Source organism: Ranitomeya variabilis, chromosome 5, assembly GCF_051348905.1.
Source record: "Ranitomeya variabilis isolate aRanVar5 chromosome 5, aRanVar5.hap1, whole genome shotgun sequence".
NCBI classification, from domain to species: Eukaryota; Metazoa; Chordata; class Amphibia; order Anura; family Dendrobatidae; genus Ranitomeya; species Ranitomeya variabilis.
The window spans coordinates 9,629,826-9,645,585 of record NC_135236.1 but is presented as its reverse complement, the minus strand read 5'-3'; the positions used below and the strand labels follow the sequence as shown (position 1 = coordinate 9,645,585).

The following is a 15,760-nucleotide window of genomic DNA, read 5'->3' as shown; positions in this document are numbered from 1 at the left end:
ACTGCCCCTGTATGTACTGCCCCTGTATATACTATATACACTGTACTGCCCCTGTATATACTATATACACTGTACTGCCCCTGTATATACTGCCCCTGTATATACTATATACACTGTACTGCCCCTGTATATACTGCCCCTGTATATACTGCCCCTGTATATACTGCCCCTGTATATACTATATACACTGTACTGCCCCTGTATATACTGCCCCTGTATATACTGCCCCTGTATATACTATATACACTGTACTGTCCCTGTATATACTGCCCCTGTATATACTATATACACTGTACTGCCCCTGTATATACTGCCCCTGTATATACTGCCCCTGTATATACTATACACACTGTACTACCCCTGTATATACTGCCCCTGTATATACTATATACACTGTACTGCCCCTGTATGTACTGCCCCTGTATGTACTGCCCCTGTATGTACTGCCCCTGTATGTACTGCCCCTGTATGTACTGCCCCTGTATGTACTGCCCCTGTATGTACTGCCCCTGTATGTACTGCCCCTGTATGTACTGCCCCTGTATGTACTGCCCCTGTATGTACTATATACACTGTACTGCCCCTGTATATACTATATACACTGTACTGCCCCTGTATATACTATATACACTATACTGCCTCTGTATATACTGCCCCTGTGTACTATATACACTGTACTGCCCCTGTATATACTATATACACTGTACTGCCCCTGTATATACTATATACACTGTACTGCCCCTGTATATACTATATACACTGTACTGCCCCTGTATATACTGCCCCTGTATATACTATATACACTGTACTGCCCCTGTATATACTGCCCCTGTATATACTATATACACTGTACTGCCCCTGTATATACTGCCCCTGTATATACTATATACACTGTACTGCCCCTGTATATACTGCCCCTGTATATACTATATACACTGTACTGCCCCTGTATATACTGCCCCTGTATATACTATATACACTGTACTGCCCCTGTATGTACTGCCCTTGTATATACTATATACACTGTACTGCCCCTGTATGTACTGCCCCTGTATATACTATATACACTGTACTGCCCCTGTATGTACTGCCCCTGTATATACTATATACACTGTACTGCCCCTGTATATACTATATACACTGTACTGCCCCTGTATATACTGCCCCTGTATATACTATATACACTGTACTGCCCCTGTATATACTGCCCCTGTATATACTATATACACTGTACTGCCCCTGTATATACTGCCCCTGTATATACTGCCCCTGTATATACTATATACACTGTACTGCCCCTGTATATACTGCCCCTGTATATACTGCCCCTGTATATACTGCCCCTGTATATACTATATACACTGTACTGCCCCTGTATATACTGCCCCTGTATATACTATATACACTGTACTGCCCCTGTATGTACTGCCCCTGTATGTACTGCCCCTGTATGTACTGCCCCTGTATATACTGCCCCTGTATATACTGCCCCTGTATATACTGCCCCTGTATATACTGCCCCTGTATATACTGCCCCTGTATATACTGCCCCTGTATATACTGCCCCTGTATATACTGCCCCTGTGTACTATATACACTGTACTGCCCCTGTATATACTGCCCCTGTGTACTATATACACTGTACTGCCCCTGTATATACACTGTACTGCCCCTGTGTACTATATACACTGTACTGCCCCTGTATATACACTGTACTGCCCCTGTGTACTATATACACTGTACTGCCCCTGTATATACACTATACTGCCCCTGTGTACTATATACACTGTACTGCCCCTGTATATACACTGTAATGCCCCTGTATATACTGTCCCTGGTATACTATATATACTGTACTGCCCCTGTGTATACTATATATACTATACTGCCCTTGTATATACTGCCTCTGTATACTATTTATACTGTGCTGCCTCTGTATATACTGCCCCTGTATACTATATACTGTACTGCCCCTGTATATACTGCCCCTGTATACTATATACTGTACTGCCCCTGTATATACTGCCTCTGTATACTGTATATACTATACTGCCCCTGTATATACTGCCCCTGTATATACTGCCCCTGTATATACTGCCCCTGTATATACTGCCCCTGTATACTATATATACTGTACTGCCCCTGTATATACTGCCCCTGTATATACTGCCCCTGGTATACTATATACACTGTGCTGCCCCTGTATATACTGCCTCTGTATACTATATATACTGTACTGCCCTTGTATATACTGCCCTTGTATATACTGCCCCTGTATACTATATATACTGTACTGCCCCTGTATATAGTGCCCCTGTATATAGTGCCCCTGTATATAGTGCCCCTGTATATAGTGCCCCTGTATATAGTGCCCCTGTATATAGTGCCCCTGTATATAGTGCCCCTGTATATAGTGCCCCTGTATATAGTGCCCCTGTATATAGTGCCCCTGTATATAGTGCCCCTGTATATAGTGCCCCTGTATATAGTGCCCCTGTATATAGTGCCCCTGTATATAGTGCCCCTGTATATAGTGCCCCTGTATATAGTGCCCCTGTATATAGTGCCCCTGTATATAGTGCCCCTGTATATAGTGCCCCTGTATATAGTGCCCCTGTATATAGTGCCCCTGTATATAGTGCCCCTGTATATAGTGCCCCTGTATATAGTGCCCCTGTATATAGTGCCCCTGTATATAGTGCCCCTGTATATAGTGCCCCTGTATATAGTGCCCCTGTATACTATATATATACTGCCTCTGTATATACTGCCCCTGTATACTATACATACTGTACTGCCCCTGTATATACTGCTTCTGTATACTGTATATACTATACTGCCCCTGTATGTACTGCCCCTGTATGTACTGCCCCTGTATGTACTGCCCCTGTATGTACTGCCCCTGTATGTACTGCCCCTGTATGTACTGCCCCTGTATGTACTGCCCCTGTATGTACTGCCCCTGTATGTACTGCCCCTGTATGTACTGCCCCTGTATGTACTGCCCCTGTATGTACTGCCCCTGTATGTACTGCCCCTGTATGTACTGCCCCTGTATGTACTGCCCCTGTATGTACTGCCCCTGTATGTACTGCCCCTGTATGTACTGCCCCTGTATGTACTGCCCCTGTATGTACTGCCCCTGTATGTACTGCCCCTGTATACTATATACTGTACTGCCCCTGTATACTATATACTGTACTGCCCCTGTATACTATATACTGTACTGCCCCTGTATACTATATACTGTACTGCCCCTGTATACTATATACTGTACTGCCCCTGTATACTATATACTGTACTGCCCCTGTATACTATATACTGTACTGCCCCTGTATACTATATACTGTACTGCCCCTGTATATAATATATACTGTACTGCCCCTGTATACACACTACTGCCCCTGTATATACTGCCTCTGTATGCTATATATACTGTACTGCCCCTGTATATACTGCCCCTGTATACTTATATATACACTGTACTGCCCCTGTATGTACTGCCCCTGTATGTACTGCCCCTGTATACTGTATATACTGTGCTGCCCCTGTATGTGCTGCCCCTGTATGTGCTGCCCCTGTATGTGCTGCCCCTGTATGTGCTGCCCCTGTATGTGCTGCCCCTGTATGTGCTGCCCCTGTATGTGCTGCCCCTGTATGTGCTGCCCCTGTATGTGCTGCCCCTGTATGTGCTGCCCCTGTATGTGCTGCCCCTGTATGTGCTGCCCCTGTATGTGCTGCCCCTGTATGTGCTGCCCCTGTATGTGCTGCCCCTGTATGTGCTGCCCCTGTATGTGCTGCCCCTGTATGTGCTGCCCCTGTATGTGCTGCCCCTGTATGTGCTGCCCCTGTATGTGCTGCCCCTGTATGTGCTGCCCCTGTATGTGCTGCCCCTGTATGTGCTGCCCCTGTATGTGCTGCCCCTGTATGTGCTGCCCCTGTATGTGCTGCCCCTGTATGTGCTGCCCCTGTATGTGCTGCCCCTGTATGTGCTGCCCCTGTATGTGCTGCCCCTGTATGTGCTGCCCCTGTATGTGCTGCCCCTGTATGTGCTGCCCCTGTATGTGCTGCCCCTGTATGTGCTGCCCCTGTATGTGCTGCCCCTGTATGTGCTGCCCCTGTATGTGCTGCCCCTGTATGTGCTGCCCCTGTATGTGCTGCCCCTGTATGTGCTGCCCCTGTATGTGCTGCCCGTACTGTGCTGCCCCTGTGTATACTGCCCGTACTGTGCTGCCCCTGTGTATACTGCCCGTACTGTGCTGCCCCTGCGTATACTGCCCGTACTGTGCTGCCCCTGTATGCTGCCCGTACTGTGCTGCCCCTGCGTATGCTGCCCGTACTGTGCTGCCCCTGCGTATGCTGCCCGTACTGTGCTGCCCCTGCGTATACTGCCCGTACTGTGCTGCCCCTGTATATACTGCCTATACTGTGCTGCCCCTCTATATACTGTACTGCTCCTATATATACTGCCTATACTTTGCTGCCCCTCTATATACTGCCTATACTGTGCTGCCCCTCTATATACTGTACTGCCCCTATATATACTGCCTATACTGTGCTGCCCCTGTATATACTGCCTATACTGTGCTGCCCCTCTATATACTGTACTGCTCCTATATATACTGCCTATACTTTGCTGCCCCTCTATATACTGCCTATACTTTGCTGCCCCTCTATATACTGCCTATACTGTGCTGCCCCTCTATATACTGTACTGCCCCTATATATACTGCCTATACTGTGCTGCCCCTGTATATACTGCCTATACTGTGCTGCCCCTCTATATACTGTACTGCCCCTATATATACTGCCTATACTGTGCTGCCCCTGTATATACTGCCTATACTTTGCTGCCCCTCTATATACTGCCTATACTGTGCTGCCCCTCTATATACTGTACTGCCCCTATATATACTGCCTATACTGTGCTGCCCCTGTATATACTGCCTACGGAAAGTATTCGGACCACTTTACATTTTTCACTCTACATTTGTTATTTTTTCAGTCGATATAAGGTGCAGAGTGAACATTAATGAAAAAAATTTACTTTTTTGAATTTACCGATTGGCTGCAATGAAACAGTGAAATATGTGACGGGGTGTGAATACTTTCCGTCCTCTGTGTATATACTGTGCGCTATATGCAGGCTATAAATACAGTCAGGTCCACACAGTTGCTCCTTTTATGCTGTAATTTTTTCTTTATTTTGCAGAGTCCGTGCGCCCCCATTAGAGCAGCGGTTAAGGGGGCCGTGCTGCAGGGTGGATGCCCCCTCTCTGGCCGTACGCCGAAGACCCTGGTGGTGTTAGAACGACCCTCTGTGATGAGGGCGGTCGCCCAGGCCGGCTGTGGACCCCAATAATCCTCTGACTGCTGTTGGTGTGGACCCCCGGGCCGGGCTGTCTCCTCGTGGCTGATGGTCGGCCCACTAATCCCAGCTCAGTCTCATTGTGGATCAGATTATTAGAACACGTGAGACGACCCGGAATAATGTGACGGCGAGAGCCGGACGCCAGGAGACCGCGGTAAGAGCGCCTGTGTGACGGTCCTTCCGGGACATGATTAGTCCCACGCTGCGCCGTGTGTCGCTGTTGCCCCATGTAGCCCTGTGTGGTGGGCGCTGCTGGCAGCGAGCCCTCGGTGGTCTCGGCACTAATGTTTGGCCGGTTGATGTGGTTTTGATGCTTTATGGCAGTGTTGTAAGGTGTGCGCACAGTATAGCGGCATTACGCGTTCCTGGCTTATCGCTCACTGTCCTGCAGTAATGGAGGATTTCTGCTGACTGATAATCTGACATGTCTCCCAGACTCCGGACTGATGGACTCCTGTGTTGGAGCAGACGCTCTATGAACAACTTTGTCCTCGTGTCTCCAGGATGGTAAACAGTGCAGGGTCAGACGGTCAGTACTATGCAATGTCCGCGGTGAAAGGACGCGTGAGGGCGACACCGCCACCCGAGACAGGGCGTGAGCAGGGCACTAGTCCCTGGTATCAGCACGTGGGGTGAGGGCAGAGCGGGGCACTAGTCTCCGGTATCAGCACGTGGGGTGAGGGCAGAGCGGGGCACTAGTCCCCGGTATCAGCACGTGGGGTGAGGGCAGAGCGGGGCACTAGTCCCCGATATCAGCACGTGGGGTGAGGGCAGAGCGGGGCACTAGTCCCCGGTATCAGCACGTGGCGTGAGCAGGGCACTAGTCCCCGGTATCAGCACGTGGGGTGAGGGCAGAGCAGGGCACTAGTCCCCGGTATCAGCACGTGGGGTGAGGGCAGAGCAGGGCACTAGTCCCCGGTATCAGCACGTGGTGTGAGCTCCGAGCGGGGCACTAGTCCCCGGTATCAGCACGTGGGGTGAGGGCAGAGCAGGGCACTAGTACCCGGTATCAGCACGTGGGGTGAGGGCAGAGCAGGGCACTAGTCCCCGGTATCAGCACGTGGGGTGAGCGCAGAGCAGGGCACTAGTCCCCGGTATCAGCACGTGGTGTGAGCACAGAGCGGGGCACTAGTCCCCGGTATCAGCACGTGGGGTGAGCAGGGCACTAGTCCCCGGTATCAGCACGTGGGGTGAGGGCAGAGCAGGGCACTAGTCCCCGGTATCAGCACGTCGTGTGAGCGCAGAGCGGGGCACTAGTCCCCGGTATCAGCACGTGGGGTGAGCGCAGAGCAGGGCACTAGTCCCCGATATCAGCACGTGGGGTGAGGGCAGAGCAGGGCACTAGTCCCCGGTATCAGCACGTGGCGTGAGCACAGAGCGGGGCACTAGTCCCTGGTATCAGCACGTGGCGTGAGCACAGAGCGGGGCACTAGTCCCCGGTATCAGCACGTGGGGTGAGCGCAGAGCAGGGCACTAGTCCCCGGTATCAGCACGTGGTGTGAGGGCAGAGCAGGGCTCTAGTCCCCGGTATCAGCACGTGGGGTGAGGGCAGAGCGGGGCACTAGTCCCCGGTATCAGCACGTGGTGTGAGGGCAGAGCAGGGCACTAGTCCCCGGTATCAGCACGTGGTGTGAGGACAGAGCGGGGCACTAGTCCCCGGTATCAGCACGTGGGGTGAGGGCAGAGCGGGGCACTAGTCCCCGGTATCAGCACGTGGTGTGAGGGCAGAGCGGGGCACTAGTCCCCGATATCAGCACGTGGGGTGAGGGCAGAGCAGGGCACTAGTCCCCGGTATCAGCACGTGGGGTGAGCGCAGAGCAGGGCACTAGTCCCCGGTATCAGCACGTGGGGTGAGCGCAGAGCAGGGCACTAGTCCCCGGTATCAGCACGTGGGGTGAGCGCAGAGCAGGGCACTAGTCCCCGGTATCAGCACGTGGTGTGAGCACAGAGCGGGGCACTAGTCCCCGGTATCAGCACGTCGTGTGAGCGCAGAGCGGGGCACTAGTCCCCGGTATCAGCACGTGGTGTGAGCACAGAGCGGGGCACTAGTCCCCGGTATCAGCACGTCGTGTGAGGGCAGAGCGGGGCACTAGTCCCCGGTATCAGCACGTGGTGTGAGGGCAGAGCGGGGCACTAGTCCCCGGTATCAGCACGTGGTGTGAGGGCAGAGCGGGGCACTAGTCCCCGGTATCAGCACGTGGGGTGAGGGCAGAGCGGGGCACTAGTCCCCGGTATCAGCACGTGGGGTGAGCGCAGAGCAGGGCACTAGTCCCCGGTATCAGCACGTGGTGTGAGCACAGAGCGGGGCACTAGTCCCCGGTATCAGCACGTCGTGTGAGCGCAGAGCGGGGCACTAGTCCCCGGTATCAGCACGTGGGGTGAGCGCAGAGCAGGGCACTAGTCCCCGGTATCAGCACGTGGTGTGAGGGCAGAGCAGGGCACTAGTCCCCGGTATCAGCACGTGGCGTGAGCGGGGCACTAGTCCCCGGTATCAGCACGTGGGGTGAGCGCAGAGCGGGGCACTAGTCCCCGGTATCAGCACGTGGGGTGAGGGCAGAGCGGGGCACTAGTCCCCGGTATCAGCACGTGGTGTGAGGGCAGAGCGGGGCACTAGTCCCTGGTATCAGCACGTGGTGTGAGGGCAGAGCGGGGCACTAGTCCCCGATATCAGCACGTGGGGTGAGGGCAGAGCGGGGCACTAGTCCCCGGTATCAGCACGTGGCGTGAGCAGGGCACTAGTCTCCGGTATCAGCACGTGGGGTGAGGGCAGAGCAGGGCACTAGTCCCCGATATCAGCACGTGGGGTGAGGGCAGAGCGGGGCACTAGTCCCCGGTATCAGCACGTGGTGTGAGGGCAGAGCAGGGCACTAGTCCCCGATATCAGCACGTGGGGTGAGGGCAGAGCAGGGCACTAGTCCCCGGTATCAGCACGTGGTGTGAGCACAGAGCGGGGCACTAGTCCCCGGTATCAGCATGTGGGGAGGGGGCAGAGCAGGGCACTAGTCCCCGATATCAGCACGTGGGGTGAGGGCAGAGCGGGGCACTAGTCCCCGGTATCAGCACGTGGCGTGAGGGCAGAGCGGGGCACTAGTCCCCGGTATCAGCACGTGGTGTGAGCGCAGAGCGGGGCACTAGTCCCCGGTATCAGCACGTGGTGTGAGGGCAGAGCAGGGCACTAGTACCCGGTATCAGCACGTGGGGTGAGGGCAGAGCGGGGCACTAGTCCCCGGTATCAGCACGTGGGGTGAGGGCAGAGCGGGGCACTAGTCCCCGGTATCAGCACGTGGGGTGAGGGCAGAGCGGGGCACTAGTCCCCGGTATCAGCACGTGGTGTGAGGGCAGAGCGGGGCACTAGTCCCCGGTATCAGCACGTGGTGTGAGCTCCGAGCGGGGCACTAGTCCCCGGTATCAGCACGTGGTGTGAGCTCCGAGCGGGGCACTAGTCCCCGGTATCAGCACGTGGGGTGAGGGCAGAGCAGGGCACTAGTCCCCGGTATCAGCACGTGGTGTGAGGGCAGAGCGGGGCACTAGTCTCCGGTATCAGCACGTGGGGTGAGCGCAGAGCGGGGCACTAGTCTCCGGTATCAGCACGTGGTGTGAGGGCAGAGCGGGGCACTAGTACCCGGTATCAGCACGTGGGGTGAGGGCAGAGCAGGGCACTAGTCCCCGGTATCAGCACGTGGGGTGAGCGCAGAGCAGGGCACTAGTCCCCGGTATCAGCACGTGGGGTGAGCGCAGAGCAGGGCACTAGTCCCCGGTATCAGCACGTGGTGTGAGGGCAGAGCGGGGCACTAGTCCCCGGTATCAGCACGTGGGGTGAGCGCAGAGCGGGGCACTAGTCCCCGGTATCAGCACGTGGCGTGAGCGCAGAGCAGGGCACTAGTCCCCGGTATCAGCATGTGGGGAGGGGGCAGAGCAGGGCACTAGTCCCCGGTATCAGCACGTGGTGTGAGCGCAGAGCAGGGCACTAGTCCCCGGTATCAGCATGTGGGGAGGGGGCAGAGCAGGGCACTAGTCCCCGGTATCAGCACGTGGGGTGAGGGCAGAGCAGGGCACTAGTCCCCGGTATCAGCACGTGGTGTGAGCGCAGAGCGGGGCACTAGTCCCCGGTATCAGCACGTGGTGTGAGGGCAGAGCAGGGCACTAGTCCCCGGTATCAGCATGTGGGGAGGGGGCAGAGCAGGGCACTAGTCCCCGGTATCAGCACGTGGGGTGAGCGCAGAGCGGGGCACTAGTCCCCGGTATCAGCACGTGGGGTGAGGACAGAGCGGGGCACTAGTCCCCGGTATCAGCACGTGGGGTGAGGGCAGAGCAGGGCACTAGTCCCCGGTATCAGCACGTGGGGTGAGCGCAGAGCAGGGCACTAGTCCCCGGTATCAGCACGTGGTGTGAGCGCAGAGCGGGGCACTAGTCCCTGGTATCAGCACGTGGGGTGAGGGCAGAGCAGGGCACTAGTCCCCGGTATCAGCACGTGGAGTGAGCGCAGAGCAGGGCACTAGTCCCCGGTATCAGCACGTGGGGAGGGGGCAGAGCGGGGCACTAGTCCCCGGTATCAGCACGTGGGGTGAGGGCAGAGCAGGGCACTAGTCCCCGGTATCAGCACGTGGTGTGAGGACAGAGCGGGGCACTAGTCCCCGGTATCAGCACGTGGGGTGAGGGCAGAGCGGGGCACTAGTCCCCGGTATCAGCACGTGGTGTGAGGGCAGAGCAGGGCACTAGTCCCTGGTATCAGCACGTGGGGTGAGGGCAGAGCAGGGCACTAGTCCCCGGTATCAGCACGTGGGGTGAGGGCAGAGCGGGGCACTAGTCCCCGGTATCAGCACGTGGTGTGAGGGCAGAGCGGGGCACTAGTCCCCGGTATCAGCACGTGGAGTGAGCGCAGAGCGGGGCACTAGTCCCCGGTATCAGCACGTGGTGTGAGGGCAGAGCAGGGCACTAGTCCCCGGTATCAGCACGTGGGGTGAGGGCAGAGCGGGGCACTAGTCCCCGGTATCAGCACGTGGTGTGAGGGCAGAGCGGGGCACTAGTCCCCGGTATCAGCACGTGGGGTGAGCGCAGGGCTCTGGATATTGCTCCGCAGCTGATAAACATCCTGAAATATCCCGGTGTCATGTGACTGGCTCCACGTGACGGAGCTGAGTGATGTTCTGTAGCAGATGGCACCACGAGGAGAGCGGAGGCCGCGACCAAGAACTAAACGCGTCCTCCGGAAGAGTCCACTGTCCCGGGGTCAATCAGTAACACGGTGGGGGTAGTAGTCCTCGCCCTCCTTGTGCTGCCCATCCCCCGGCCTGACACCTCCACGCTCACTGATAGGTGTTGGCGGTGAGAATTGCTGTAGAATTTGTCATAAGCCTCCAGGTGCCTGGACATGCCAGCGGGGCGGGCGATGTGCCAGCGGGGTGGTGCCAGCTGTGACACACCTGTTATCGGGTGACACTGGCTGGGTCACCTGTGCCCTGATCTGTGGGATTAGTGCCGTGTGCCTCAGCAGCGTGGTGATGCCCGTACCTCGCCGCCACCATCTATACATCCTGCTGAGGTCGGCTGTGAGCGTCTGACCTGTGGACACTCGGCGTACAGGTCACCAGATGCCAGAGATGCCGGCCGGGTGCCGATACCACAGGGACTGTTATCATCACAGGGCAGGGACTCCGCACCCCACAGCACTCTACGTATATGCCGAGATGTGTGTGTATTACAGCTCTGCTGTGTATACACGTGTGCTGGCGAGGCACCTAGGTGTATAGAGAAGTGCTGGCGAGGCACCTAGGTGTATAGAGAAGTGCTGGCGAGGCACCTAGGTGTATAGAGAAGTGCTGGCGAGGCACCTAGGTGTATAGAGAAGTGCTGGCGAGGCACCTAGGTGTATAGAGAAGTGCTGGCGAGGCACCTAGGTGTATAGAGAAGTGCTGGCGAGGCACCTAGGTGTATAGAGAAGTGCTGGCGAGGCACCTAGGTGTATAGAGAAGTGCTGGCGAGGCACCTAGGTGTATAGAGAAGTGCTGGCGAGGCACCTAGGTGTATAGAGAAGTGCTGGCGAGGCACCTAGGTGTATAGAGAAGTGCTGGCGAGGCACCTAGGTGTATAGAGAAGTGCTGGCGAGGCACCTAGGTGTATAGAGAAGTGCTGGCGAGGCACCTAGGTGTATAGAGAAGTGCTGGCGAGGCACCTAGGTGTATAGAGAAGTGCTGGCGAGGCACCTAGGTGTATAGAGAAGTGCTGGCGAGGCACCTAGGTGTATAGAGAAGTGCTGGCGAGGCACCTAGGTGTATAGAGAAGTGCTGGCGAGGCACCTAGGTGTATAGAGAAGTGCTGGCGAGGCACCTAGGTGTATAGAGAAGTGCTGGCGAGGCACCTAGGTGTATGCAGTATATTGGTATGCCTGCACCTTGCTGCCCGGCGGTACGTCCTGGCGCTCCCTTCCTCTTTTCGGAGATGGCGTCCCTGGTGCTGTCACTTCCGGCCGCTGACATCCTCTTCTCTCCGTAGATTTTCCTTTGGTAACGGTGACGCTATATTACGATGTCCGGAGCTTCGGTGAAAGTCGCCGTCCGTGTGCGGCCCTTCAACGCCAGGGAAATCTCCCACGATGCCAAGTGTGTGATTCAGATGCAGGGAGACAGCACATGTGAGCGGCTTTTTCCCGTTTTGCCCTTTGTAACGTGGTGCTTCTCGCGGGTCACTGCCCCTTTAGGACATGTCATGGCCTCGTTCATTTCTTACTTTTTTATTGCAGGTATCTCAAACCCCAAACAGCCCAAAGATGCCGCGAAGAGCTTCACCTTCGACTACTCGTACTGGTCGCACACCACGGTGAGGCGCGTCCGGGGGTCCGTCACTGGGCACCGGCGGTACGTTGTGTACTAATGGTCCTCGCCCTCCTTCACGCAGGAAGAAGACCCAAACTTTGCATCTCAGCGGAAGGTCTACAAGGACATCGGCGAGGAGATGCTGCTGCACGCATTCGAAGGATATAATGTCTGTATATTCGCCTATGGCCAGACGGGGGCTGGGAAGTCCTACACCATGATGGGCAAACCGGAGCCCGAGCAACATGGGATTATCCCCCAGGTATGGAGGTGATGGCACCGTGTGTACAGGGGTAGTATGGGATTATCCCCCAGGTATGGAGGTGATGGCACCGTGTGTACAGGGGTAGTATGGGATTATCCCCCAGGTATGGAGGTGATGGCACCGTGTGTACAGGGGTAGTATGGGATTATCCCCAGGTATGGAGGTGATGGCACCGTGTGTACAGGAGTAGTATGGGATTATCCCCCAGGTATGGAGGTGATGGCACCGTGTGTACAGGGGTAGTATGGGATTATCCCCAGGTATGGAGGTGATGGCACCGTGTGTACAGGGGTAGTATGGGATTATCCCCCAGGTATGGAGGTGATGGCACCGTGTGTACAGGGGTAGTATGGGATTATCCCCAGGTATGGAGGTGATGGCACCGTGTGTACAGGGGTAGTATGGGATTATCCCCCAGGTATGGAGGTGATGGCACCGTGTGTACAGGGGTAGTATGGGATTATCCCCCAGGTATGGAGGTGATGGCACCCTGTGTACAGGGGTAGTATGGGATTATCCCCAGGTATGGAGGTGATGACACCGTGTGTACAGGGGTAGTATGGGATTATCCCCCAGGTATGGAGGTGATGGCACCGTGTGTACAGGGGTAGTATGGGATTATCCCCCAGGTATGGAGGTGATGGCACCGTGTGTACAGGGGTAGTATGGGATTATCCCCCAGGTATGGAGGTGATGGCACCGTGTGTACAGGGGTAGTATGGGATTATCCCCAGGTATGGAGGTGATGGCACCGTGTGTACAGGGGTAGTATGGGATTATCCCCAGGTATGGAGGTGATGGCACCCTGTGTACAGGGGTAGTATGGGATTATCCCCAGGTATGGAGGTGATGGCACCCTGTGTACAGGGGTAGTATGGGATTATCCCCCAGGTATGGAGGTGGTGACACCGTGTGTACAGGGGTAGTATGGGATTATCCCCCAGGTATGGAGGTGATGGCACCGTGTGTACAGGGGTAGTATGGGATTATCCCCCAGGTATGGAGGTGATGGCACCGTGTGTACAGGGGTAGTATGGGATTATCCCCAGGTATGGAGGTGATGGCACCCTGTGTACAGGGGTAGTATGGGATTATCCCCCAGGTATGGAGGTGATGGCACCGTGTGTACAGGGGTAGTATGGGATTATCCCCCAGGTATGGAGGTGATGGCACCCTGTGTACAGGGGTAGTATGAGATTATCCCCCAGGTATGGAGGTGATGGCACCGTGTGTACAGGGGTAGTATGGGATTATCCCCCAGGTATGGAGGTGATGGCACCGTGTGTACAGGGGTAGTATGGGATTATCCCCCAGGTATGGAGGTGATGGCACCCTGTGTACAGGGGTAGTATGGGATTATCCCCCAGGTATGGAGGTGATGGCACCGTGTGTACAGGGGTAGTATGGGATTATCCCCAGGTATGGAGGTGATGGCACCGTGTGTACAGGGGTAGTATGGGATTATCCCCCAGGTATGGAGGTGATGGCACCGTGTGTACAGGGGTAGTATGGGATTATCCCCCAGGTATGGAGGTGATGGCACCGTGTGTACAGGGGTAGTATGGGATTATCCCCAGGTATGGAGGTGATGGCACCCTGTGTACAGGGGTAGTATGGGATTATCCCCCAGGTATGGAGGTGATGGCACCCTGTGTACAGGGGTAGTATGGGATTATCCCCAGGTATGGAGGTGATGACACCGTGTGTACAGGGGTAGTATGGGATTATCCCCCAGGTATGGAGGTGATGGCACCGTGTGTACAGGGGTAGTATGGGATTATCCCCCAGGTATGGAGGTGATGGCACCGTGTGTACAGGGGTAGTATGGGATTATCCCCAGGTATGGAGGTGATGGCACCCTGTGTACAGGGGTAGTATGGGATTATCCCCCAGGTATGGAGGTGATGGCACCGTGTGTACAGGGGTAGTATGGGATTATCCCCCAGGTATGGAGGTGATGGCACCCTGTGTACAGGGGTAGTATGAGATTATCCCCCAGGTATGGAGGTGATGGCACCGTGTGTACAGGGGTAGTATGGGATTATCCCCCAGGTATGGAGGTGATGGCACCGTGTGTACAGGGGTAGTATGGGATTATCCCCCAGGTATGGAGGTGATGGCACCCTGTGTACAGGGGTAGTATGGGATTATCCCCCAGGTATGGAGGTGATGGCACCGTGTGTACAGGGGTAGTATGGGATTATCCCCCAGGTATGGAGGTGATGGCACCGTGTGTACAGGGGTAGTATGGGATTATCCCCCAGGTATGGAGGTGATGGCACCGTGTGTACAGGAGTAGTATGGGATTATCCCCCAGGTATGGAGGTGATGGCACCGTGTGTACAGGGGTAGTATGGGATTATCCCCCAGGTATGGAGGTGATGGCACCGTGTGTACAGGGGTAGTATGGGATTATCCCCAGGTATGGAGGTGATGGCACCGTGTGTACAGGGGTAGTATGGGATTATCCCCCAGGTATGGAGGTGATGGCACCGTGTGTACAGGGGTAGTATGGGATTATCCCCAGGTATGGAGGTGGTGACACCGTGTGTACAGGGGTAGTATGGGATTATCCCCCAGGTATGGAGGTGGTGGCACCCTGTGTACAGGGGTAGTATGGGATTATCCCCCAGGTATGGAGGTGATGGCACCGTGTGTACAGGGGTAGTATGGGATTATCCCCAGGTATGGAGGTGATGGCACCCTGTGTACAGGGGTAGTATGGGATTATCCCCCAGGTATGGAGGTGATGGCACCCTGTGTACAGGGGTAGTATGGGATTATCCCCCAGGTATGGAGGTGGTGGCTACCTGTGTACAGGGGTAGTATGGGATTATCCCCCAGGTATGGAGGTGATGGCACCGTGTGTACAGGGGTAGTATGGGATTATCCCCCAGGTATGGAGGTGATGGCACCGTGTGTACAGGGGTAGTATGGGATTATCCCCAGGTATGGAGGTGGTGACACCGTGTGTACAGGGGTAGTATGGGATTATCCCCCAGGTATGGAGGTGGTGGCACCCTGTGTACAGGGGTAGTATGGGATTATCCCCCAGGTATGGAGGTGATGGCACCGTGTGTACAGGGGTAGTATGGGATTATCCCCAGGTATGGAGGTGATGGCACCCTGTGTACAGGGGTAGTATGGGATTATCCCCCAGGTATGGAGGTGATGGCACCCTGTGTACAGGGGTAGTATGGGATTATCCCCCAGGTATGGAGGTGATGGCACCCTGTGTACAGGGGTAGTATGGGATTATCCCCCAGGTATGGAGGTGATGGCACCGTGTGTACAGGGGTAGTATGGGATTAT

At 55.4% G+C, this 15,760-nt stretch overlaps 1 protein-coding gene across 1 annotated transcript in view; it reads left to right on the top strand.

The window, feature by feature from the left end:
- KIF1C (kinesin family member 1C) overlaps positions 1-15,760 on the top strand; it is a 40,157-nt gene that overhangs the window by 1,675 nt on the left and 22,722 nt on the right. Inside the window, exons 2-5 of the mRNA XM_077261551.1 lie at positions 5,213-5,525; positions 11,864-12,002; positions 12,111-12,187; positions 12,266-12,445. Of these exons, the coding sequence (XP_077117666.1) occupies positions 11,897-12,002; positions 12,111-12,187; positions 12,266-12,445 (363 nt within the window). The 5' untranslated portion in view covers positions 5,213-5,525; positions 11,864-11,896. The remainder of the gene's footprint in view (positions 1-5,212; positions 5,526-11,863; positions 12,003-12,110; positions 12,188-12,265; positions 12,446-15,760) is intronic.